Source organism: Ambystoma mexicanum, chromosome 1q, assembly GCF_040938575.1.
Source record: "Ambystoma mexicanum isolate Mex_15411 chromosome 1q, UKY_AmexF1_1, whole genome shotgun sequence".
In the NCBI taxonomy this organism is placed as follows: Eukaryota; Metazoa; Chordata; class Amphibia; order Caudata; family Ambystomatidae; genus Ambystoma; species Ambystoma mexicanum.
This window is the reverse complement of record NC_090922.1, coordinates 389,552,306-389,579,098: the sequence shown is the minus strand read 5'-3', so window position 1 is coordinate 389,579,098 and position 26,793 is coordinate 389,552,306. Positions and strand designations below refer to the sequence as shown.

Genomic DNA, 26,793 nt, shown 5'->3' with positions numbered 1-26,793 from the left:
TAGTAAACAATACAGCTGCCAACAGAGGTGCTGGTGCAGTTAGAATTGGATTTATTCCACATATTTGTGGTTGAGGGGGGGGGGGTCGAGGACCATTTGGTAGTACCCTCCTTTCCTATTTGCATTGGAACCAGTCTAATCATCACTGTTGGTGTTGAAGTGGTCTGGAGGATATGTCTAAGGCTTGACCAATCAAACGTCAGCGATTCCTACAGCAAACCTTCTTTTGGTTGAGCCAATCCACGCCCTAAGGTGCCCAGGGGTATGAGCTGGCATACCTTGTACCTGGAGGACCCGGATGACCCCAGAGTTCAGTGATTTTAACAAGTAGAGTCACAACATGAACACTCCAATAGACATTTTGAACCTCAATTACTTACCTGTATCTTGTACAATATTTTACTTTTTTATTTTCCAAGATATAAAGTCTATTTTCATAAAGATCTTTTGTGTGGGCATTCCAAAATTCAAAGTAGTACTGTATAGGTGTCCACCCCATCCTGTATGTTTGTCCACCCTAACCCCCTTCTAAGAGTTGACCTTGATTGCTCAACAACGGCAACCAAAGGTGAGGCAGGGAGAGTTTAAGGATCAGCTGTTTGGTAATGTTAACCAAAACTCTGAACACAAAGCTGATAACATCCTGGTTAAATGGTCATCATGTGTTCCTGTTTCCATTTATTAGCCAGCAGCATAGCTTCAGATTAGTTGATAAAATGACACTGTATGGCTTCTGTGGGAGAGTACTGCATGTGAATCCTTGCAGTGCTCCCTCGATAATGTTTGGCGGGAAACAGGTGAAGTGTCAAGCAGCCTATAACCGCCAGTTGCAGCCAGACACTTGCTTGGAGAGCAAGATGGAGGTATTGTTTTTTTGTGTGACCTCCCACGATAGCCACAAAGACCAATTTCTTTTCCATTTCAAGTGTCTGAAGTCCTCCCCCAGTAAATTGGTGTAAGATTGTACATGGTCAGGGTGTGCAGAGCACAGCCAAGGGTGTGCACAGTGAGGTTGAATTTGTGTAGAACATCAAGGCACATAAAGAGTCTCTGCACAGAGCTTGCCCGAGGGACTACACAGAATTTCCAACTTGCCGCCGCTATATGATCAGGGTCACCTTGATACAGACCTGGCTTTTAAGTAAATGGCATTGTGCATGCATTTACTTGTAGGTTTGTCTTTCCCTTTGTATTATCAGCATCCAAATCACAGTTTTTTAAATTGAGTTAAAAGAGGAGAAACAAAGAAAAAAAACAACATAATTTGGTACATCTTGTCAGGAAATAAACATTGTACACATACATTGTACACAGCTGTAGGGAAACTCTGATTCACAAAGTAGCACAAAAAAAGCAAGAAAGGGATTGCAACATGAAAGAACAAACCACTTCCTATTAATCCTCCCATTACCCATTTTTCTGCGTTTTGTCTGGGCAGTCCTGTTCATTTTATACTCTTTTTTTTTGCAGGGATAGGCATATTTTGACCTTGGAACTCCAAATATTTGATCTGGGGGTCCCACTGCCCCCACTTAATCGCAATAGCTCATTTTATGAGACCAACTGTGGTGGAGAGAGACAACATTTCGTAGCAATTGTACAGGGATTCCCTGCATATTCACAGTAGAACAAGTTACTTACCCGTTAACGTTCTTTCGACTGGCTGTTCCTCCAACGTATTCCTCATCTTTGACATGCAATGTCCATAGCTAGGCTGCTGCGGAATTTTTTTCGGCAGAGGGCGCCCTGCGTCGAGTCGATGTCCCTCGAAGGCCTTGGTCGAGGGTGACGTCATCGGATGTTATAAGTAGCACGCACGGCGCACGTAGCCTCTGTTCATGTTTTTTCCCACCTCTCATCGTATAGGCCATGTGGGCCCAACCAGAGTAGACTGCCCTCTGCCTTGTCGGAACGTAAGCTGCAACAGCACAGGAAATTCTTCAGAGGGGTAGGCTGGAAGGGCGATGAAGAATACGTTGGAGGAACAGCCAGTCGAAAGAACGTTACCAGTTGGTAAGTAACTTGTTCTTCGAATGGATTGTGTCCTCCAACGTATTCCTCCTCTTGGACAGACTCCCAAAGCAGAAAACAAAGGTGGAGGAGGGAGACGAATTTAGATATACCCAATTAAATGGCAGAGTAAAGTACAGCCTGGGGTTATGAGTGTTAGGGAGAATTCTCGGTTAAGGCTAATTTCCCAAACCTAGTGAGTCCCCCAGCAGCTTTGCTGGATTTTTTGGGGTTTATTTTTTACTCCTGCTAAGAGTGAGACTCTTTTTCTCCCAATCTTAGACATGATTTGAGATATCCTTTGACTTTGTAATGTGTTTCATGGGCTATGGGGTCTTTTACTCCATAGGGTTTCATGTGGTTTTTGGTAAGTGTGTTACACAGCACCCTCAGTGCAGTAACACAGGGGTGTCATAGTGACCCCCAAACATAGACTCCATACCCCGGGACTGACTACCGTCTCCCAGGGCATGTAAAGTCACCATTGACTTTACTAGTCTTAAATTGGGAACAGAACCAGTACAAACCATCATATTGTGGAAGTACTGGTAGGGGTAATTAGATTGCCCCTGGGTCTGTTTTTCGAGGGGGCACTGTGCAGTCCCCCCTCGTCGAGTTTCTGGCTGGTGGCAGTGGTTACCACGCAAAATATTCCTTAAGAATATTTACTATGGGATTTTCCAATTCATTTTAAAAACGCACCACTTTTTGGTGCAATGTTAAAGATACCGCCGGGTTATTTATTTAATATTTATTCCCCGGTTGGATCTTTTCGCCAGGACTCGGTTTTAAAATGGCGTTTGTGTTCGCCTCTGTAACTCCAACCCAAGTCGAGCCCTTTGTTCCACTTTTTGGCGGGCTTCTACACAGAAGCCTCCAAAAGTGGTGCCACTTTGTCTGGGTCTACAGGATGTATGGGAGGGGGGTTTAGGCACCCTGGACTGAGTTGCCTCGGCAACTCAGGTCGCACTCTTGTGTGATTGGCCCAGTGGTGAGCTGGGCGGCTCACCACTTAGCATGTTTGAGTGACAGCTAGGACTGATGAATGGGAGTTTTCTGCATAAAAGCAGGGCTTTGGGGACTGGAACTTCAGACGTCGCCACAGGACCAAAGAATCCGAAGCGGGAGAAGCTGAGCCGACCTGCAACGACGACACCACTGGTGGAGCCCTGCTGAACCGACTCACCACTTCTTCCAACGACAGAGGAGATCTTCATCCCGAAGAGTCTTCTTCCTTTGACTGTAGGGGATAACCAGTTTGCCTGCCTTTTCGCCTTCCCGGATCATCTCGTGGCCGCCTTGCCTGTGCCAAGCACCCCGGCAACCGGGATACCACGTTTTACCACCACCGCGAATAAAAGGGTAGTACCTTTTAACCGGAGAACTCTGCAGCTGGTTTCTTCCCTGGCAGTGCAACGACCTTCAGCTTTCCTCCACGTCGAGATCTTCTCTTCCTCTGGACGACGCCGCGACTTGCCCCCACTGCCAGGAACAACTGCCCCCACTGGAGGATTCTCCCCACTTTCAAGGTACTGTGTCCGCCTGGCCTCCCTCGCAACGGTCTGTGTGGGGTGTCTCGTAAATCCTCAATTTACCACTTGGGTTGGCCCTAGGCTGGCTAACTGAACTTTTCTGAGCTGAACTAATTCCTTTTTGAACTCACTGCAAGACTTGTCAAGCCTTTTAAACTGTGTGATCTTGGGCACATTGGTGTTCTACTCTCTCTAAGAGGGTGCCTGACCTCTGAACTTTTTGCTCACAAGTAGACTTTGACTTTTCTGCCTTGCTGGGTGCTTATATATGCTTAGTATTGTGTTGTGTGCTTTTCTAATTTCTGCCTTTTCCCTCCCTTTTTTGATAACTTATTGGAGTGCCATCTTTAGTTAAGCGCTCACCTCTGTCTGAAAATAAGTGGTGTTAACTAAGACTTGTCTAATAAGGAATAAGGGATGTATATATATTAATAGTGACTGTGTTTTGAACTTGCTTACAATAATAGTGCGGGAGTGTTTCTATAAGTGTGTCTTTAAATAAATAATTATATACTTTGATACCAAAGCTCTGGTCAGTGTTTGCTTGTGCTACTGTATTTTTGTACCTATATTGTATACTCTATATACTGTCTAACTCTTCTTGAGAGATGTCTGGCTGCTCAGCCACAGCTACCAGGTAAATCTGGGTGGTACAGACTGCTACCAATTGGGTTTACTGCCACCACCTGCAGTCCTAAGCCTTTTGCAGTGGTCCCTAGGGGAACTGCACATGTTTCTGCCTAACAATGAGCCCTCAAGCCCTCAGGCAGGTCTTTGCCCGCAAGTCTATAGCACTCAGAAATATTGAGGATGATCCCCTGAGCAAAGGTCCGTTTAGAAACAGCCTGGCCCAACCTGTGACCAATGTACCACACAAAGAGCTGGTGGTCCACTCTGACCTTGGACAATCTGGAAAGATTCAAGCTTAACGCTCTCCTCGGATCCAACCTCTGTAGCCGTTCCTCCTCCTTTACTAGGATGTGGAGGAGGATAGAAGGCGGGTAGCACAACCTTCTGACTTAAGTGAAAGTCAGAGACCACCTTAGGGAGGAAGGAATACAGCTCTGTACTTGTGCAACACAGTAAAGGGTGGCTTAGAAGACAGTGCCTGCAACTCGCTCACTCTTCTAGCAGATGTTATTGCAACCAAGAAAACAATCTTAAAGGTCAACAACCTCAATGGTCAGGCGTGCAAAGGTTCAAACAGAGCACCCATCAAACATTTTAAGACTAGATTAAGGTCCCAAACCGGCACCTGAATAGGCGACGGTGAAACACATTAGTGAGTCCTTTTAGAAACAGAGTGATCAGTGGACTCTTAAAATAAGAGCACTCTTCGGACGAGCGCTTAAATATGAACAGCGCTGCTAGGTAACCTTTAATGGTCCCCACTTTAAGACCCCTGTGTGCTAAGGAAAGCAAGAAGGAGAGAACCTTGGAATTGAACACTGAAAAGGATCAACATTCTTCCCCCTGCACTAGTCGCAAAACTTACGCCAACAGCAACGGTCCAGGGACTTTGTTGCTGGATGCCTGGCCGAAAGCAACACCTCCATTACGTCATCTGGAAGGTCCCAATCCTTATATCACAACCTTTCAGAAACCATACCTGAAGGTTGAGAGTCTTGACCTCTGGATGGAGAACCTGACCTTCCTCACGTGAGAGAAGATCCACTTGTTGGGGAAGACACATGGGAGGACAGATGGACATGTGTAGAAGGTCCGGGTAACATGCTCTACTGGCCCAATCCGGAGCAATGAGGATCATGTGGGACCCGAACCTCTGCAACCTCCTTAGAACTTGAGGAATGACGGGGATCGGAGGAAACGCGTACAGAAGTGGGAATGACCAATCCACGAAGGAGGCGTCTCCTAGAGCTCCTCGAAGAGGAAATTCCCTTGAGCAGTGCCTTTCGCACCTCCGGTTGGCACTGGTCGCTAACAGGTCCACCAGCGGGGTTCCCCAAAGGGTGAAGATCTTCTGAAGGACATCCTGAGCTATCTCCCACTCGTGGGAGACCGCGCTCTGCCTGCTAAGAGCATCCGCCGCTGTGTTCTCCTCTCCGGCTAGATGCACCACCGCTAGGGAGATTCCCTCTTGAATTGCCCAGAACCAGAGCTGCATCGCCTCTCTGCACAGTGGTAGTGACCCTACACCTCCTCTTTTATTGAGGTAATGCATGGCCACCGTGTTGTCCGTCATTATCAGGACATTCTTCCCCTGTACAGATGGCAGGAAAGCCTTCAGTGCTAGCCTGATTGCTCTCAGCTCTAAAAAATTGATGTGTAGTTTGGACTCTGATGGAGACCAACAAATGCTGATGGTCAGATCGTTGGCGTGAGCCCCCTACCCTTTGGGGGAAGCATCCGTCACTATGGTTATCTCTGGCCACGGTTGCCAAAAAGGTTCTCCTTTTAGGATATTTCCTTTGCAGGGCCACGACAGAAGATCCTCTGAGACCCGGAACGGAATCTGAATGAGATCCGACATCTTGTCTGAGAACTGAGACCATTACGTCCTGAGAGCCAATTGAAGGGATCTCATTCTCAGTCGGGCCTCTGACGCCAGAAAAATGCAGGACGCCACGAGGCCGAGCAACCTTAAAAATTCAAAAGCCGGAAGACTCTGGCCATGGTGAAATTTGGTGAACATCTGGAGAATGTGTTGAGCCCTCACCTTGGGTGGCGAACACTTCCCCAAGGAAGTGCCCACCACAGCTCTGATGTACTGGAGCTGTTGGGAAGGTGTCATATGTGACTTCTTGAAATTGAGGGAGAAGCCCAGTTTGTAAAGGGAGTGGCAGGTGACACTGAGATGATCCAAGGTCTGTTCGGGAGAATGTGCCAAGATCAGCCAATCGTCCAGGTAGGGGTAGACGTGAATCCCCCCTCTCCTGAGATGCCCTACCTCCACCACCATGAGCTTGGTGAAGACCCTCAGGGCGGAGGTCAACCCGAATGGCAGGACCCAAAACAGACACCAACCAATCCTGAAGCTGGAGGGCCTGAAGGATCTGAGAAAGAGTGACCATCTTGAACTTGCCCTTCCTGAGGAACTTGTTCAGGCACCCTAAGTCCAAGATGGGTCTCAGTCCTCTGTCCTTTTTGGGAATCAAGAAATACCGGGACAACCAACCCTTGTTCCTCTCTGCCAGAGGCACTGGTTCTCCAGCAGGGTCAATATTTCCTGCACAAGGAGCGGATCCGTAATCTTCAAAGAGTGCTTCCCCGGTGGATTGTTGTGAGGCTGTTGAAGAAAAGGTACGCAGTAGCCGTGGGCAATTGTTTCCAGAGCCAATGCATCCAAAGTAATGGCACGCCACTCTTCTAGATGCTGAGACAGCCTGCCCCCTACCGGTGAAACGTGACTCAAGGCCTCAGACCGGTGTTGAAGCGGCTGCGGCAGTGCCTGATGGCAAAGAGGCTGCAGCTTGAGTGGCTTTGGCACCCCTACCTCGTCTACTACGAGGAAACTTACATTGGCCCCTTATACTGGCCATTACTCTCGCCCTTCCAAATGAGGAGTAGAAACAAAAGGATCCACCCCTCCACTGTTGTCCCCTAGGACGAAAAGGCTGAGATTGCATAACAGCAGCGCCCAAAGATTTGGCAGCTGCCTTCGAGGTGTGCAACTTCCCAAGGCTCTCGTCAGCCTTGCTGCCTAACAGATGAGACCCGTCAAAGGGCATGTTGATAAGACAAGCCTGCACATCAGGTGCAAAACCCGACTTCGGCAACCACGCAAACCTGGCAATCATGGTACTCATAGCCATGGACCTGCTCACACTATCCACAGTAGCCAACCCAGACTGAAGGGATTCACACATGGCTTCCTTGCCATCCTGAACAATAGCCAGAAAACCATCCCTTTCTTCGGCTTCGGGAATATGCTCAGCCGCTGATGAAATGCAATTCCATAGAGTGTGCGAAATTTTCGACAAGGCAAAAGTAGAGTTGACCGATTTTAACGCCGTACTCCCAGCAGAAAACACCTTGCGTGCCCACCCATCTAGGCTTATCGTCCCTATCAGGAGGAATTGTAGGGTACGAAGCCTGCTTTGAGGTAGCAATAGCTGCCTGGACCACCAAACTCTCCGGAGTGGGGTGAGTGGACAAGTAGCCAGGATCGCTACTGGATGGGCGGTATTTCTTCGTCAGAGACTTGTTCACTGCTGGAGTAGCCTCCGAGGCATCCCAATTTGCAGCCACCCTTTTCTGCAGGGCCATATGAAATGGCAACTGTCATACCTACCACTCCAGGATCCGTTACTTACCCCAAACGCTCCTAGTTTCCGGCATCCTCAGCCTTCAGAACAGCCAGGCCGTTCTATACTCAATGGAAATTGGCCGGGAGACGCCACTGAAAGAGCTCGCGTCACATGACCAACGTTGGTCAGGTGCACGTCAGCTGACATCATTTAACGAGGCGGATGCCTTACAGCTGCGCTTCTGATCGTTTTTGGTATCTGCGTTCCGGAGCTTGCTTCTGCTGTTCTTCGCAGACAGTCATCTTTCCATCGCAAGGAGCGGTTGCCTTCCCCCGCGTTCCTACGCAGTTTCAGGCAACCTCACAGCTCGTCTCAGAGCTACCCTTTCTTCCGCGTTCTTACACAGCTTTCTACAAACTTTCACTCTATTTTTATACGACGCTCTTCATCCTGTTGCTTCATTCCAAGACGGAGACCCGCCGCATTGTTACGCGATTCAGCAATTTCCTGGTCTGTTGATTACAGAGGCCCCAGCTGCCCGCCGCGTTCCTACGTGACACAGCAATTTCCACGGACTGCAATCAACACCCTGCAGAGTCCCGCTCCATATCCATCCAGTTCGGCAATACTATTAACCTCATTACTCTTTGTCACTCTCCGTAGACATTTACTTCCATTGTGGGTATACAACCTCTGCTAAATCCCATCCTACTTGCAGGAGAGTTTAGTTTGACAGTCTCTGTACTCAGCCCTGGTCAGGACTCAACTTGACAGTCAACTTCTGTAAAGGGCTTGTCTTCCTGGATCAAGGTTTTTCTTCTCCTCCTACCAAGTGCACAGGACTTTGGACGCTTACCTGTGTGCACCAACCCGACTCTAGTGCGGCCCTCGTTCCGCCCGGGTTAGATTCCTCACTACCCTCTCCTTGTGGTTGTTTCCCTTGGATTTATCAGACTTTGTTGGGACTTACCTGTGGCTGTACATCCAGGTTAGTGTATATAACATAGGTTCTTACTGTCCTTTTGTACCAATAGCCTTTAAATTAGTCCACTCTCTATCGACAGCCTGGTGAATCTTGGTCCACTCATGCCCTTCCCACTAATAGCTCTCTTTGGCTGTGGTTTTTACTAGTCGGAGAGTGACATTAGTTAGAAGGTTTCTCTTGACACACTACGTTCTACCACTGACAACAGTAGATGGGAGAAGACATCGAGTGTATCCTTTGCAACTACCAGTCTGTATCCTTTAAGTGAACCTTAGACATATCCTTCTGTATCTGTTGTGTTTCATTGTCACAAACCTGGTTATAACAGAATCAGAAGCCATGATGGAGGGTTCCGATCCCCTAACTGTCCTCACCCAATTGGTGGCGGATTTGAGACAGGAAATGATCACAGCACAGGATACCATGCGCCATCGTATGGACGTAATGCAAGACGCCATACGTGTCTCCTCACAAGGAAGGGCTGCCCCAGAACCAATTGCTTCCAGTTCAGGTCTGTCTGCACCTCAAAGGGAATCCATTCAGGTGCTAATGCCAACACAATTCCCTCTGGCTCCACCTGAAAGGTTAACGGGAGACTCCAAGACCAACCGCACTTTTGTTAATCAGTGTCATCTCCACTTCCTGTGTAGACCCAGTTCATTTCCGGACTTGACAACCAAAGCAGCTTTTGTATTGTCGCATTTGGGGGGCACTGCAGTAGCCTGGGTGAACCCTTTGCTGGAGACCAACAGCCCATTGTTATATGACTGCGACAAATTGCTGTCAGCAATGAGCAAGGTGTTTGACAAGAGGTATGCCACTCAGGCAACCGATTTGGAACTGTTGAATCTACAACAGGGTAGCCAACCACTAGTGGCCTATCTCATACGTTTCAATCAATTGACAGCTGAAACACAGTGGCCGGAAGATAAGACGACTGCGGTCTTCTATAAGGGGCTGTCCGAGGAATTGAAAGACGCCTTGTCAACAGTCCCTGTCGTGCCATCAGGATACATGGAGATGCTCGATCTAGTTCTCCAGATCGATGCTCGGAGATCCGCCAGAAAGGGCGAAAAGAAACCCTTCTTGTCCGCGCCAAATCTACCTGGAGTTACTCAGACCGCCTCTAACGGACCTGAACCCATGCAATAGGTGCTATTCGGGGTCGTTTATCCGCCGCTGAGCGAGAAAACCGTCGCAAGAATAACCTATGCACTGTGGTTCTGCGGATCATTTACTGGATTCTTGTCCTAAAAAACGGCAAAAAAGCCGGGAAACGCCAGAGCTTGGCAATAGTGGGGGTCCCTTTGCCGAGTACCAAAACGGACTCCGCTTTGTCACTATATGCTTCCATTGCAGTAACGGTGTCCTTGTGTTTTAACGACACCACCGTTCAGACCCAGGCTATGATAGACTCTGGTGCAACTAATAGCTACATGGATATCACTTTTGCCAGACAGTCAACTATACCTATGACCACTAAAGCAGTACCCGAGTTAGTCAAGACAGTCGATGGTTCAGCACTGTCTTCTGGTCTGGTAACGGAAGAAACGTTGCCTATTACAGTATCCTTACCTGACGGTCACACTGAAAAAATGGTTTTTGATGTAATCACGGGTCTATCTTGGCTTAAATTACATAACCCTGTGATTGATTGGGTCACTGGTCATTTCCAGTATCCTTCGGACCATTGCAATGAGAACTGCTTTTTGGATTTCGGTGGGGTTCATGACACCCCTGTCTTGGCGTTCCTCGAAGGGTTGCCGAGAATAAGTGCACTGATGTCACCTAAGTCACCGATACCTCAGGAATACCAACAGTTCCCCGATGTGTTTGACAAAGGCAAGGCTGAAATATTGCCCCCACATCGTCAATACAATTGTCCTATCAAATTGATTCCCGGGGCCAAGACACCAACCGGTCGAGTTTACTCTCTTACCAACAGGAAGATGCAGTCTTGAAGGAATACATCAATAAGGCACTCTAGACAGGCTTTATTCGTCCTTCACAGTCCCCGGCTGCATCTCCTTTGTTTTTCGTCCCTAAAAAAGAAGGGGACTTGAGACCCTGCATTGACTACAGGGCTCTCAATGCCATAGCGGTTAAAAACCAGTACCCTCTACCTTTGATTAACGTCCTATTGGATCAGTTGGGCGCTTCAGTCGTTTTCTCTAAACTGGACCTGAGGGGTGCATACAATCTTGTACGGATCAGGGCAGGTGACGAGTGGAAGACCGCTTTCAAGACCCGGTATGGTTTATATGAGTACCTCGTCATGCCCTTCGGCCTGCGCAATGCCCCCGCAACCTTTCAGAATTTTATGAATGATATCTTTAGTGATTACATGGATCAATTTGTGGTCATATACCTGTAGGACATATTGATATACTCGGCATCCTTAGAGGAACACATACTGCATGTATCCAAGGTACTTCAAAGGTTAAGAGAAAACCATCTCTTTGTCAGGGCAGAAAAATGCGTCTTTCACTCTCAGGATGTAGAGTTTTTGGGATATGACATCACCAGCCATGGAGTTCGAATGAGTCAATCCAAGGTAAAAGCCACCCTGGACTGGCCAGTCCCCGTCTCAATCAAGTCCCTGCAATCTTTTCTGGGATTTGCAAACTTTTATAGATGCTTCATCCATTCCTTCTCAAGAGTGGTGGCACCGCTCACTACACTAAACAGCCCCAAAAATCAATTTCGCTGGACACCGGAGGCCCAGGGGGCGTTCAATCTACTTAAAGAGGCATTTACCACGGCTCCGGTCTTGCAACACCCGGATCCTGAACTTCCGTACATTTTAGAAGCAGATGCGTCTAATCAGGCCATTGGCGCAATCCTTTCCCAGGTTTGCAAGGACACCGGGGTGGAAAATCCAGTGGCGTTTTTCTCACGCAAGCTAGCTCCATACGAAAGAAACTGTATAGTGACCGAGAAAGAGTTGTTGGCTATCAAAGACGCATTCCTCACATGGCGACACCATCATCTTGGAGCAAAACACCCGGTGATTGTGTATTCCGATCACCATAACCTACAGGCCATCAAAACCACGAAGTGCCTTATGGCACGCCAGGCCCGTTGGCATTCGTTTTTTGCCCAATTCGATTATCGCATCTCCTACAGACCCGCTAAGGATCATACCAAAGCAGACGCCCTCTCCCGTCTGCACTCCGGGGTGGACAGCTTAAACACCACCAAACCACCTCTACTGGCAGAACACGTTGTCTGTGGTTGTTCAGTTCAACCCTCATTGAAGGAGATCCTAGATTGGGTATCACTTAATCCTCACGAGGTACATGAACTGCGTCTCGATATCAGAGATGGTCTCCCGTTTATGAACGGCCTCCTGTACCTACTGACAGAGGAGACACGTACCAAGGCACTGCATTGGGGTCACGATTCCCTGGTAGCAGCTAATCCGGGTCAAAAGAAAACATTGGAACTGCTACAACGATGGTGCTGATGGCCCAAAATGTCCAGTGATGTTGTGGATTATGCCTCATCATGTGCCCTATGTGCACAATGCAAAAACACACTGAGTAAACCTATGGGATTACTACGCCCATTACCAGTTCCCCACAGACCTTGGTACATGGTTTCCATGGATTTCGCAGTTGAATTACCTTCCGTCCATGGTTACGACATGATCTGGGTCGTAGTCGACTACGATGGCATTGTTCATACCCCGTCAGGGCATTCCCACTGCTAAGATCTTGGCCGAACTGTTCCTAGAACACGTCTTTCGGTTCTTTGGTCTGCCCTCTATCATTATCACCGAGAGGGGGTCACAGTTTGCATCCCGATTTTGGAAGGCACTAACTTCTGCTCTGCTCATGGAGGATCGCATGTCCAGTTCCTATCATCCTCAAACAGATGGGCAGACAGAAACGGGCTAACGGAACTATGGAACAATACCTACGTTGTCTGTGTCTTCAGTACCAGTCCTCTTGGTTTTCGCTGTTGCCGGCAGCTGAGTTCGCGTATAATAACTCACAGCATTCCTCAACGGGTATGTCACCATTCTATGCTCTTTATGGATAGCACCCACAATCCATCCCAGTAGACTTGGAACTGACCGACACAGTACCTGAGGCAACTGACAAGTTAAAGGCTCTGACCGCCCTTCATACCAAAATAAAAAAAACACCTAATAAAGGCCCAAACCAGTGCCAAATACTATGCAGACCAGTGTCGGACGGCTACTCTGCGCTACATAACTGGCATGTCAGTCTGGTTGTCTACCAAACATCTAAAGATCCCGGGTAAGAGGAAACTTCTGCCTAGATTTATCGGACCATACAAAATAACAAAAGTAATCAATCCTGTTGCTGTACGGCTGGACCTGCCCGCATGTTGGAGGGTACACCAGGTGTTCCATGTTTCCTTGGTCAAACCATGTACGTCAAGGACCCGGTTGCCTGTCTGACCTTTGGCGGTTTCAGTTAAGGGCACAGAAGAATATGAGGTCGGTGCTATCCTAGGTATGAGAATGCGAGCTGGGGTTCCCCACTATCTCATTGATTGGAAGGGGTACGGTCCAGAAGACCGATCATGGGAACCCTTGTCGAATATTCACGCTCCTGTGTTGCTCCGTCATTTCCATGCGGTGAGAGGAGTGGGGCGTCCTTTGGGGGATGGTACTGTCATACCTGCCACCCCAGGATCCGTTACTTACCCCAAACGCTCCTATTTTCCGGCATCCTCAGCCTTCAGAATGGCCAGGCCGTTCTATACTCAATGGAAATTGGCCGGGAGACGCCACTGAAAGAGCTTGCGTCACATGACCAACGTACGCGTCATTGCGTTGGTAGGGTACATGTCAGCGGACATCATTTAACGAGGCAGATGCCTTACAGCTGCGCTTCTGATCGTTTTCGGTATCTGCGTTCCGGAGCTTGCTTCTGATGTTCTTCGCAGATGCTCATCTTTCCATCGCAAGGAGCGGTTGCCTTCATCCGCGTTCCTACGCAGTTTCAGGCAACCTCCCAGCTCGTCTCAGAGCTACCCTTTCTTCCGCGATCTTACACCGCTTTCTACAAACGTTCACTCTATTTTCATACGGAGCCCCGTCGTGTTCCTATGCGACGCTCTTCATCCTGTTGCTTCGCTCCAAGACGGAGCCCCGTCACATTCTTACGCGATTCAGCAATTTCCTGGTCTGTTGATTACAGAGGCCCCAGCTGCCCGCCGCGTTTCTACGTGAGACAGCAATTTCCACGGACTGCAATCAACACCCTGCAGAGTCCTGCTCCATATCCATCCAGTTCGGCAATACTATTAACCTCATTACTCTTTGTCACTCCAAAGGAACAACCTCATCCTCAGATTGTTCCTCCTCCTAATAAATGTCAGTGAGGGACCTAAAAAAATCCTTCCTCGGGAGAGGAGTGAACCTCTTATCAGCCACAGGCCTCAAAGACTTAGAAGTAGCCTTTCACGGCGGGTCCACTTGCACAGGGAGCTTCACTGGCAAAATAGCGTTGATGGCGGCATCGAGGGCCCGACCGGGGTTCAAGACACGACAGGCGCACCCAACGGGTATGGCGTCGATGCTTTCAAGGGCTTCGAGGGTGTCGAAGGTTTCGCCGGTTTTACTGGAGACGAGGACCTTGACCTGACACTTCTCAGGTGATCTTTTAAGCCCTTGTCCGAACGGGGCCGCAAAGGCTCCCGGTGTTTATCACGTTTTTTACCTGGTCCCAAAGGTGTGCAAGTATCTGGCCAAGAACATTCCTTGCCGGCTTCATCAGAAGGCACGGGCGGAACAGTGCCATGTTTATCAAACATTTTCATCATCGCCACCTGGAAAGCATCCCACTCTGCCGGGGTCGATGACTTAGACAGGCAAACCATCCGACTTGGGGAGGCGTCCAATGAAGAGGACGAGGAAGGCGAACAATGGTACTGTCTCCTGGACAGCCTCGACGAGGATGACAACTCCTAGATCGAGGCTGCTTGGACTTCTTCCAACGGGAAGAGTCACCAGCAGGCTGGGATTTATGTCCCTCACACATACATACAATAACTCAATGAAGTAATGAACAGCGGTTCAAAGGCAAAACTAATAATATAACAATTGAGTTCGTAATGACAGTCACTCCTTATAATCTGTGTGAATTTCCCTTCCCCAGATTCAAGCAGGATTCTGCTCCACAGTTCCAAGAAGAAATAAGGAAATCCTGTTTTTTAACTAAGTTCTAACACAGTTCTTTGTGACTCTAACTTGACAACAGAAATGTCCAACACTCCAGTTATTCAACAAAGAAAATAGAAGGTTCTTTCTCTTCCTTGAGCAAGAGTAAGATTCAGAATGTTCCTCTTCAAATAAAGAATATCTTCTTAGTTCGTCAGTAGCAACGCTAATTGTCTTAATCAGAATGTTTTGCCACAACTGAACCATTTTGAAGAAATGTAACTCCTCTACAGCAGTTTTATACAGTTCTTCCTGGCAACATAAATTGTCTTCATCAGCACCACTTTATATCACTTCATCAACTTCTACCTGGTTTACTTCCATGCCAGGCCTACTGCCTCAATCACACCTGGTTTACTCCCATACCAGGACTACTACTTCATAGATTTGCCAACCGGGTATAATCCCCTGCCGGGACAGAGTTTCACAAACAGGAAGTGCTTATGTGGTTAAGGTAAACTTATAATAGCTTTACAACAGCTTCACAATGTTCATTATTTTTGCAACTTCAAAGATTTAGCAACTCTTTAGGGCAACAAGGTTCACATTGGTGCTCTTTAATACTCCTCTTCAAATTATGCTCCTCTCCTTCTGAATAACCTTTTCCAGAAGGACATCCATTGTGACTCTCCCGTTTCACCGCTGCATAGGTAACCAAATGCTGACATGGATAGGGTCTTATTCTGCTTCTTCCTTGGCTTTGACAATCTGTGTCTATACCAGCTGTTGTTATATTTGTCTCAAAGTATGAGCAACAAGCTCCACAACCTTTGGACCTTTCATTAGTCCCCTTCCACCTTTGGCAATATCTGTTGAATTTGAATTACCTTGTTTGTGGTTTCTCTTGGCTTGGGTAAAGGTTGTATGTATTAACTTTTAATAATATTGCACCATCAGGTTGCTGGGTTCTCCATAAACTCACACGCTTAAAGTTAGAATCGTTTGGTAATAACAAATACGTCTTTTGCTGCTTTCTGATAGTTCGGTATTCAACATTACTTTTAGTACCACTTCTACTCATATGCGAGTGCTTGCTTCTTAGTAAACACCTGCCTTGAGCACACGAGCGGTCTCAGAGCGCTCCCGGGTCACTATAAGCTGGTGAACTCACTGGGTAAGGAGTGCACGTCCAATCCCCTCGCAGGTATTCTGCTTCAGTGACTCCTCGCAACTTGGCAAACTGCTAAACCTTGTCCGCCGTCGCCTACACCACTTGTAAAAGTAGCTTTCTTTGCTCTGGAGGCTCTCTGGTGCTAGCCAGCCACCAAATACAGCCTCTTGGGGGAAGAAGGCTTCCTACGCTTCAGTTTCCCGCTGCACAGCTTCTGCAAAACAGGTCTTAAGAGGGTAAGCTTCCCGCTGCGCAACCTCTGCACTTAAGGCTTCTGGAGGCACAGACCCTCTCAGGACTAGCTACTGTTTTCTGCTTAACAGTGGTATCTGTGTCTTCTCCCTCCTCCAGTTTGAGTCAGCTGCATACACTGATCAACTCTGGTCGTTCTGCTCGAAAATGGTCTGCAACTGAGGGGGCCATTCAAGCCTCCCAGTCTCCCTCAGGTGTGGGTCATTTTTATAAGCAATCTGACCACTCCTGCAGCATTGTTCCTCTTTAGCCCTCTTCTTCGTCCCAGTACTTTGGGAATTATGGAACTTGAAGTTAGTTTTTCTGGCTTGATTTTCATTTTTGAACTTATTTCTGTTTCCTATAATTACCTTTAAAGAAATATTATAAGGATGAATCGCAAGATTGTATAGCGGAATAAAGTTCTTCAGAGTTTTACTTATTATTCACAGACTTACTTTCACTGTACCTTTGTTAGGGGAGCTTCTAGTTTTATAAGTCTCCAGGGCTTTAGAAGGGGTTTTATTTCTCCCAATGCCAAAGAGCTTCTGATTGTTTTTAACCAGATTAAGATGGTCATCTTGTGGAACAAAAAAGAGTGTTATGACAATACGCCATTACATAATTTGGTATTGAGGAGATGTCCTCCCGAGAGGAAGATAAATACAGCGTCCCACCCCACAGTGTCCTCTCATTCCCCTGGGCCCCTTGATCCTCCCGCAGAACACCACCTCCAAGGTCAGGATCAGAAAGTGTCTGCCTTTCCCTGGTCACCTGGGAGGAGACTTTAGGCAGGGGTTTAGTGAGAAGTCCATAGGATTCATCACACAGTGTAGTTAGAAGTTAAGAACCCTCAATACACGATCACCCCAGCCACCAGTAGCAGGTGCACATTTCTTTGCTGCAGGAAATCAAACACAATGCCAGGCCACAGTCTTGGAGGGAAGACGCCAAGAAAACTGCTTGGTTATCACAAAGACAGGCATTGTTTTGCAGAACATAAATCCCAAGCCCTCTCCCAGCTGCAATAGAGAATGCCAGATTGAAGGGGGGACAGAGGGGGAGGCACCTTCTTGTGCATCTGCATTTGAAGTCTCATGGTCTCACTGTGTTACAACCCTGGTAGCCGAGGAGGTATACTAATCGCATGTGGTGTCCACGTCACTGTACAAGAGGGCGTTATCTCCACCTGCATGAATGTTCTAGGCAGACTGTGAGAAACCTGACGCTGTCTCCCTGGTTAGTCCTGGGGGATCTGTCATCCAGGTGGCCAGGACACAGCCATCACTATTGGATCCAGTTCCTGGGGGTGAGCCGCGGAATCCCCCTTCTTTTGACACCTTTTCCCCATCCTTCCGTGTAGGATATCCCAGAACACTGCCCCCTCCCCCTTTGCGACACAAACTCTTTTGCACGAAAGACAACAGACTAACACCAGAGCCACACACACACACACACACACACACACACACACACACACACACACACACACACACACACACACACACACACACACACACACACACACACACACACACACACACACACACACACACACACACACACACACACACACACACACACACACACACACTTTGGATAAAAAAGTGGAGCACAAGAGCGCAAGTCGAGCAAGGCAAAATGCACGACGTGAGAGCTAACTCAGCACAGCAGTTCAAGAGGAGGAGAAAGACGGCGCATACCAAGGGGGTGACAAGGAGAGAAACAACCTTGCCCTTTCCGTTCAAGACCCGTAAAACCTTTGCAGAAGGAATCTTAAAACCGCAAACAATAGCCAGCATGCGTTGCAGCACATGTCAACGGAATATGAGACCCTCCTCCGCTGATAACCAAGCCGGGGAGAGACGCTGGTCTCTGTAGTACCAACCTTGACTCGAAAAAGAAGAAAGCCAAGCGGTTTATCACAGCCGGTGAGTCGAGGGGAGAGTCGATCAGAAACTGAACTGTGTTGAACGAAATGTAGAAGCGGCTAATTGAACTGTAAAAACATAAAGTACTATTGAAGCTAGAGGGGGAAAACCAGCAACAGAGTCCGGTACCACGTGGCTGCTCACTTAGGAAACTCTGTTGATTACCCGATTGCTGAAACTACGATAACTAGAAGGCCTCTGAAAAAGGCGAAAGAGGGTGAATGTGGTCATACAGGGGTCTTGAAAAATCCTTTGTACAGTCGAAAGTCTTTGACCGACAGATGATTGTGAAGCGAAGGGAAATGAATCCTGATTGGTGAAATTAGCAAAAGAACAGTGTGTTACAAAAGTTGGCATGAGTGAACCTGTTGGAGGGATGCTGACAAAAAGGGGCGAAGTCAGAAGTCCCTATGAACAATGTGTTGACAGGAAAGAACCCTACCGAGGGATGTCCACAGAGAATTGTTTGAAAAGACATTGAGACTCGTGAAAGTAAAAACAGCCATAGTGAACCCGAAGGAGGGAGGCTGGCGTTTGAATGGGGTCCGAATCCGAAGGAGAGAAAGATCCAGGGGTGGAAAGTCATCACCCAAAGTTATCGAGAAAGGAATTGTTTATTTCATTTGTTGAAAACGACTTGTGAGGGGTTTGCACCCGGAACAGGGGGACCCAGGGATGAAGCCCTCACCCACAGTATACGTGGAACAGAACTTTATGTTTGTTTGTTGAAAACATCATGGCCTCGAAGGCAAGAGACTTTTGTTAAAAAAGACTTAACCATCGAAGAACCTGATAGCTGGTACGGAACTGTTGGCTTGTGCTGGAAAAGCTAGAGCGTGTGCTGTGCTCCAAAGTCCCACCTTGTCCCGTGCTGAAAACGTGGGGAAGCAATACCTCCAGTACTGCATCCTGATTTGTGAACACTTCTTTCTTTCTTGAAAACATTATCCCACACTTCTGTTTGTATTTAGAGTAAGGATTGGCAATAGGTTTTTCTTAGTATAGGCCTTTTATTTTGACACTACGCCACTAGGACTGCCTTAATTTTCATTCGATGGTCGAAGCTTGCTCCCATCTTAGATTTAGGTTTAGATTAGGCGTTTTTCCACCCTGCATTTCCAGTTTAATGAACACCCTTGAACTGTGATCACTTGTGTCTGTCTTTACTGTTGCCACCATGAGTTCCTTAGACAGACCCTATGTGATGAATCTTGACAATCTGAGGGAGATCCCTGGGGCTGTCGCTGAAAGCTGTGTCCAGTACCAGCGCCCCTTCTAAAAGCGCCTCCACCACTCACAATGCAGCATTGATTATCTCGAGTCTGGGTCACTGTGTGGGGACCGGTCCCTCTCTGCACTACGCCAGAATTCATTGCTCCATGCGATCCAGTGTCTGTTGGCCCTGCACACCTATGGGTCTTCGCAGCTCCCAATTATCTTCTTTGAAGGCCAAGCTGCCTTACAGAGCAGGGCACCCAACGGCTTTCCAACCCTTGCTTGAGGTCAGCAGTAGCAGTTTGTATGGGGCCCGCAAACATTCGTACTCTGGACCGCCACAAGCAGTGGAAACGGCATTCGACACACCACAATGGCGCCTGTTGTCAGGAGTGCTCCTGTCTCACAGCTCAATCTCTTCTTTGCCAGCACCAATTTGCACCGGATTTGTGTCAGACATCTCTCTCTGCTGCTTGCCCGACCTAGGTATCCACAGGATAGTGCAGCCCGATAGGATTGTTTATCAGGATAAGTTAGGACGTGACCCAGCTAAAGAGCTAGCTTCTATTTCATTCAGCTGCTCAACAGCGCCCTATCCAAATCAATGTTGACTACAAGGTCAATACTAGATAAAGATAATCCTCATGACATGGGCTTGTATGGCAACATTGGGCAGAAGGCATTTCTGAAGAGGGGCAGTGTCGCTCATGAGGCAGACAGCATGGCAGTGCAAAGCTTGGCTGGGTATTTTCAAAGTCTGGATGAGGGTGTGCAGAATATAACTGAGCTCAACTGAGTGTACAGAGCATGGCTGGGGTTGTGCATATTAAAGGAAAGGATCTGCAAGGCCAAACCAGGATTTTGGCACTCTTGTTAAGTGGGCATCATGATTCAGGGTGTGCACAGCATGGTTGACTGTAACTCAGGGTGTCTGAGTCTGAGGGATAGGGTGGTGCAGTGTAAAAGATTTAGCATGTGCAGGACATGAGTCAAATGCAAGATAACCCCAATCTTTGAGAATTCAAATATTGTGTGCCCCTTCTTGTTCATGTTGGTTGCTAGGAGTACTGGTACAAGGAGCCCATTAATCTACTAGCAAAAACATATCTTAACTGACCCAAGAATGATATTCATATTTGATACAAATGTTAACGTACTTTAAAAGGGACAAGGGCACTACACTTGAATTTCTCTGGTTCTCTTTTACAGCCCAGCTCCTTTCATCGAGATCTGGAAACCGCTGCTCGATCTACAGTTTGGAGGAGAATGCTGGAAGGTGGTGTTCATGCTACCTCAACCAACTCAGAAATGGTGAGATTCCACTTAGCTCCTATCCTTTTGAAAGGGAAATTGCTGATGTCTCCCAGGGCTTCGGTTGTGGGAGGCTGCCACTGTCAGCCCTATGCTGGTTGATCACTGTCCACAGCAACACATTTATCCCACATTATCTACCTACAAATTTGTTTTCACACTTAAAGCAATATAACCGAAAACAGGAAGCTATGCTTTACATTTTCCCTTGTATAATGCATGATGCCTGATGTAACTTTGGCATATTGGTTGTGCATTTCATGCAAGCAAGATGCTATATTTACAAAGTTACTGAACTAAAGTACTCTATTTGTAGTTTAGAAAGAATTATAGACACAACAAATGTATAAAAGCTCTGCTGGGGACAGCCGTACAGAAACAATCTATGAATGGGCCAAGTTAATAATTTTCTCCCCCTTTTTCAGGAATTACATTTCCCTGCTAGGTTTCCCTTAAAACAATACCCTGTGTGTGCTTATGTATAGTTCTGTTTGGCAGATTACTCTGAAAAGGACAATCACAAACCTATAGGTCATAGCCTATGACAAACTAAGAATCTATATACAAGGTAGGTAAAAAGAGCAAGTTAGGTGCACTTACCTTAGGCCAATAGGCGGTTCCCAACATACATCCACCCTGCATGAGGTAATTGGAATTTGGTGTCCCGTTGTCCATTTGAAAGCTGTCCTGAGTTTCATCTTGCGTGGTACTTAAAGATGCCACACTTTCCTCATCAAACGCTTTCATATGAAGATCTCTTTCTGCTTACAGCCAAAAGAGAGTGCATACATTAGGCCCAAATCATATGAGTAAAAATCTGCAACAGAGATTTGTTTCTATGCCATGTGCACGATAGCAATCTAATCCTGCCAGAAGATAAAGGGGGAAAATAAAGTGGCTTCAAGGAAGTGAACTAAGACCAGTAACAAGATTTTGCTCAGATTATAATTACTCATCTACAATTTTTGATGCCTTTCAAAACAGAAAGCTGTAAATGAATGAACAAATTACTTACCTGTAACTCTCGTTCTTCAGCATGGGTCTTGCATGGATTCACATGCTCCTGAATATTTCCCATCGTCGGGCTGTGAATCCTCAGTAAAAATAAAGCAGTTTAGCTTTAGACTTAAAATTGTTCATCAGGGATTCCAAGATTGCTGCCAATACTAGATTTGCAGCTGCTCCCAAGTCCGCTGAAAATTCTGCAGCTGTTCCACCACGCCCGGAGCAGTGGGAGATCACCCAGATCCTGACACCAGCGCTGAGGAGGAGAGCACCCTCTGGTGCACGTGCAGGCAAGCCTACTGCGCACCGGAGACACACAGGGACAACAGCTTCTGCTCGCGGTAAGGAGGAGGGGGCCACCTAAGCAGGGATCAGTCACAGCACCCCCATGGGAGAGGGACTGGAGGGAGGACCCAAGTAATACCACGGCACAAAGGCGGCCTGCAGTGGAAAGGCTCAGGAACTTAAGTGGCAGCCCTCACATAGGCTGGGACAGGACTGCATTGGAGCCTCCCACTGTAGGCCCCATCAAACGCCCAGCGGGCCATTGGAGGAAGGGAGGCTGCCTGCTGGGGCCCCAGAGAAAACAAGGTAGAGGTGCCGCTTGGAAGGGGCAGCTGCCTGACCTGGACTAGGGGAGCAAGCAGCTGGGTACCTCTCTAAGGAAGCCTAGTACACAGAGGAGGCCGAGGTGGCCCTCGAACCACAGTGGGGGACAGGAGAGTAACGGTTTTATCATGTGGTGCACCGAATTTGCCTATACAAAAAATTTATTTCAGTTCCATATAACTTGTTTTCAGCAAATAGAGGGTACAGCCATGGCCCCTAATCTAGCCAATCTATATGTTGAATTTCTCGAGAAAACTGTAATCTATCCCGATAACAATCCATTCAGACACTTACTGTGGAAATGGTTGAGGTTCATAAATGACGTGTTTATTGTATGGGACTGCACGATGGAGGAAGCCAGTGCTTTTGTTGTTTGGTTGAATCAACAAAATAGATTTCTTAAATTCACTCAGGTGATAGAGAAATTCGAAATCAATTTCTTAGACATCACAGTTTTTCATCACATGGGTGTACTAAAAAGTTAAAACATTCAGCAAAAGTACAGATAAAAACGCACTACTACATTCTAACAGCCAGCATGCAAATCTCATGAAAACAAATTTGCCTTTAGGACAGTTTCTCAGGCTCAAGAGGAACAGCAGCCTCTGACAAGATTTCTGTCATAGTGCTAATGTGTTGTCCCAAAAATTGTTGATGAACATCCCCCCAAGTTGGTTAAAGACTCCTCCAAGACGGCTTACAACAATAGCCGTGAGGCCTTGTTGGAGAAAACCAATAGAGAAGCTAAAAAATTGGGACTGTTTTTGTCAGTACATATTCTAATTTATCATATAAAATCAAGACGATAATTGAGAAAGCATGGAGGTAAGTATATAATGACAAAAACATTCTTCCACCATTAAATGCTTTTTAGTAAGAATTTGAGGAATATTCTGGTCGGAAATGATATCAGTGAGAATTCTAAACCATTGACACAACAGACAACACTGTGGGGACTACCTGTGGTAACTGGACACTTCCCGTGCGGACAGTGTACCATGTGTGAGTCTACTGAAGAAAAGAAGGTTGTCCAAATCTACCCCAACATGGTGTGGAACCTCGATGGAATCACGAATTGCAACACCCACAATGTTATCTATATGATAACTTGTCCTTGCGGATTACATTACATTGGGAAGACCAATAGGAAGTGCCGCATTCGCAAGGTGGAACATCGGAGCTGTATAAAAAATAAAGTCATGACTGCGCCCATGCTTAAACATTTTGTAGAGATGAAACACAGCCATACTGACTTTACTTGGGTGATATTAAAAAAGATACACAGAACCAATAAGGCAGATACAGATCAGAAATTGGCACATTTCAAACAAAAAATGATTTTCAAACTACAAAGCCATGTGGTGGGGCTCAATGAAGGAATAGATTGGCATCATGTAAACTTAGGTTGATTGGGGGCCGTTTAAAATGCAATTAGCAGCTAAATGATGTTAAAGGTTTTGTCAAATACCAACAATTGTGGTGGTATGATGTGCGATTCCACACAGGTGCTATTTGAATTATGAGTTATGCAGTTGCGCATTTGTTAGCATTCCAGATGCCATACTTGGTGGGTCAACGAATACAAGGATCACTCTATTCTACTACAAATATGTCAAAAATGCTGTATGGAATTTCAAATCATGTGATTGGTTGTTGCAAGCTTACCAATATTGTAAATATTGATGCAAAGAAGGATCGACTCGACTATCATTATAAATGGCAAGGAATATTGCAGTGATTAGATGATGAATTGTCATCTATTATGTTAATTATTGTGCAGGGCTCACAAATGTTATGGCTTTTGGTGCTAAAGATATGGTATCCGGTTTCTAATTAATATGCCTCACTAAACCCTAGAGGTCTAATAACCGACACAAAGGGAGGTTGGGGTCACAGATGTCTTCAATATTCATATTAGTAGGGGCCGAGGGAGCACTGAAGAGACAGAGTCCCCTGCTATTTTTCTTTCCATGATGTATTGACATGTGTAGCTGTACTCTAACTTGTCTAGGTTCATTAATTGTATCAGGATCGTGTTGCCGATGTCTATTTACTTCCCGTTCCAAGATGGTGTGCGGTGAATGATTGAATAGGGTAGTCTGTCTTCGATTGTTTAAGATCAACATCGGACGGTGTGCCGTTGGACTGTGTGCCGCTAGCGTGAACAGGACTCTTCGTCTTGGGAACGCTAGTTTGAACCATTGATGTTAAGCGTAGTTTTGTAATTACGGACGTGTAATACCATCTGGGCACGTATTTATGGGATACCACTTTGATGAAGTTGGGGGTTCCAAAGTGAATAACTGAGTCGGTTGTTCGGAATTGAGAACGCCAGTTTGAACCTTTGATGGTGAGCGTTGTGCTATAGTTCCGGACGTGTAACACTATCCGGGCACGTATTCATTGGATACTGCTTCGAGGAAGTGGGGGGGTTCTGAAGCAAACAACATAGTTGTTTGTTTGCATATGTGAGAAGTGAAAAGGTTGAGAAATCAGGGGGGGCTCCATCCGTTGACTAGTTATTACCAATCCGACTTGTTGGAATTAGTATTGTGATCACATACGGTTTGGTTGTAGGTGATGGTGTATCTGTGATCGAACACATGCCTTCCTGGTTATCTTTTAATCTGCCACCGGCTCGAACTGCCATTGACTATACCTACTATATCGAGTGAAGCGGGATCGATCCAAAGAAATTGCAGGTTCTCAGTTTAATATTTGATTTCAAGAGGTCTAAAGGTTGAGTGTGACCTTAGATTTCCTTGTCTCCGATTTGTTGTTTTATTGCCTCTCCAGAAACCTAAGAAAACTAGGGCTATTTTTTAGCCTGGGCGATATGCATAACTGCCTGATTAAGGGGGCATGAGGCGAAAATGTAAAGAGAATCCACGTCAGATGTGAAGTATCATTTAAAGGTAACTTCCTAATACATATTGTATTATGATAGGATGAGTCAATACAGGGCTTGTTCCTTTTACCTACCACACTGACTCAATTTTCAGTGGTGTTAGGGTGTTGGTCTAATTTAGACTAGGTGTTGTCACATATCAGATTCTCAAGGATTTTTTATTTCATTGTAGGTTCTATTGGCATCTCAATTGTGATGCACAACGACTCCTACTACATGGTGCTGAAGACATCTAGCTTTTCAGAGATTCCCCTGAAGAATGTTCAGCCATTGTGAGGCATTAAGAACAGAATGTCGGGAAAATGTTTTAAGACACGCTTAGCGTGTATTATGTTGTAATGTATCGTCATTTGTGTGTAATATTTGTTTAATAAAGTTTTTTATGAACTGTTAAGTGGATTTTAATGTATGACCTATATCCACTGTGTATGGTGTAAGGGTCGATTTTTTATATATTTCTTAGATGTTTGAAATCAATATGAATAAATGAATTGAATTGAATATTTTGTTAATATATCAGCACTGAGTCTATTCTGTGAGGACAATATGTGCCGGAATATCAGCTGTCCTTTTTTGATCTGTGTGATGAAAATAATGGTGTAATTTATTATATCTATCTCCTTTGTGTATTTATATGAATGTGTCCACCGCTGACGGTGGAGATAGGTGATTCATGATAGGGGTAATTGTTTATAAACCTATTTTGATTTGCTTGGACAGGAGAGGAGATCAGTCTGCTGCGGGCACAAAGTGCGGTCAGATAGGCAACCACCAGGCCTCAACAGTCCAGAGGTTAGGAGGGGGCGGCTAGAGAGGAGGGAACGTGGCCTGGACTCCCCACATGGAGGTGGGGGGGGGCGTGCCCCTTGCAGGGAAGGGGCCCAGACAAACGAACTTCCCATTGGCGCACATTGCAGTGCTACCAGAGGTACCCCTGAGGAGATTCACACCGGGGGCGCTTGAAGAGTACGGAGGCGGGACCTTGGTAGGAGAGTAGGAGCTGGCGTCTGAGGAAGGAGGGACCCGGGGGTGTGATCCTACGCACACCCCAAGGCTGGCGAGGGGGGTCTGGCAACTTACTGTGGAAAAGAGTCTGAGGGGCCCCCGTCAAGGAAGATTGACAGAGGCCTTGAGCCCAGGAGAGCGGAGTGGTTGTCGAAGGCCAAAGCGGAAGCCTTGAAGCAGGCTACAATAGGCATGCTGGGCACCCTCCCCACCATGTGGGACCTAAGTGAACCGGGACGTCCAAGTAAAACGGATGGTCGACCATGGAGTCTTATAGTAGGGACAGGGGTGGTCAAGACCATATCAAGAAAGGATCCTGATGGTGATTTAATGACCCTCCAGACATCGCTCACCAAAGCCTTTCAGGAACAATTTCAGTTAATGAGAACAGATCTCAATTTGCCCATGGCACAAATATGGCCTGAAATGCAGCCAGCTGGGGGAGAGGATGGACATCCTCGAAAGGGGCCTCCAGTAAGTGAACAAGGATACAACAGCGAACAGTGAGGTCATAGAGCGACTTAACGTGCACACAA

The 26,793-nt window shown here is 46.7% G+C and overlaps 1 protein-coding gene across 8 annotated transcripts in view; it reads right to left on the bottom strand.

Moving 5' to 3' along the window:
- CHD9 (chromodomain helicase DNA binding protein 9) overlaps positions 1-26,793 on the bottom strand; it is a 3,201,601-nt gene that overhangs the window by 407,481 nt on the left and 2,767,327 nt on the right. For 6 of the 8 annotated variants that reach the window (XM_069639531.1, XM_069639523.1, XM_069639522.1 and 3 more), the window contains one exon: positions 21,331-21,494. In XM_069639531.1, coding sequence (XP_069495632.1) covers positions 21,331-21,494 — 164 coding nt within the window. The remainder of the gene's footprint in view (positions 1-21,330; positions 21,495-26,793) is intronic. The other 2 variants (XM_069639524.1, XM_069639529.1) reach the window with 1 other exon arrangement.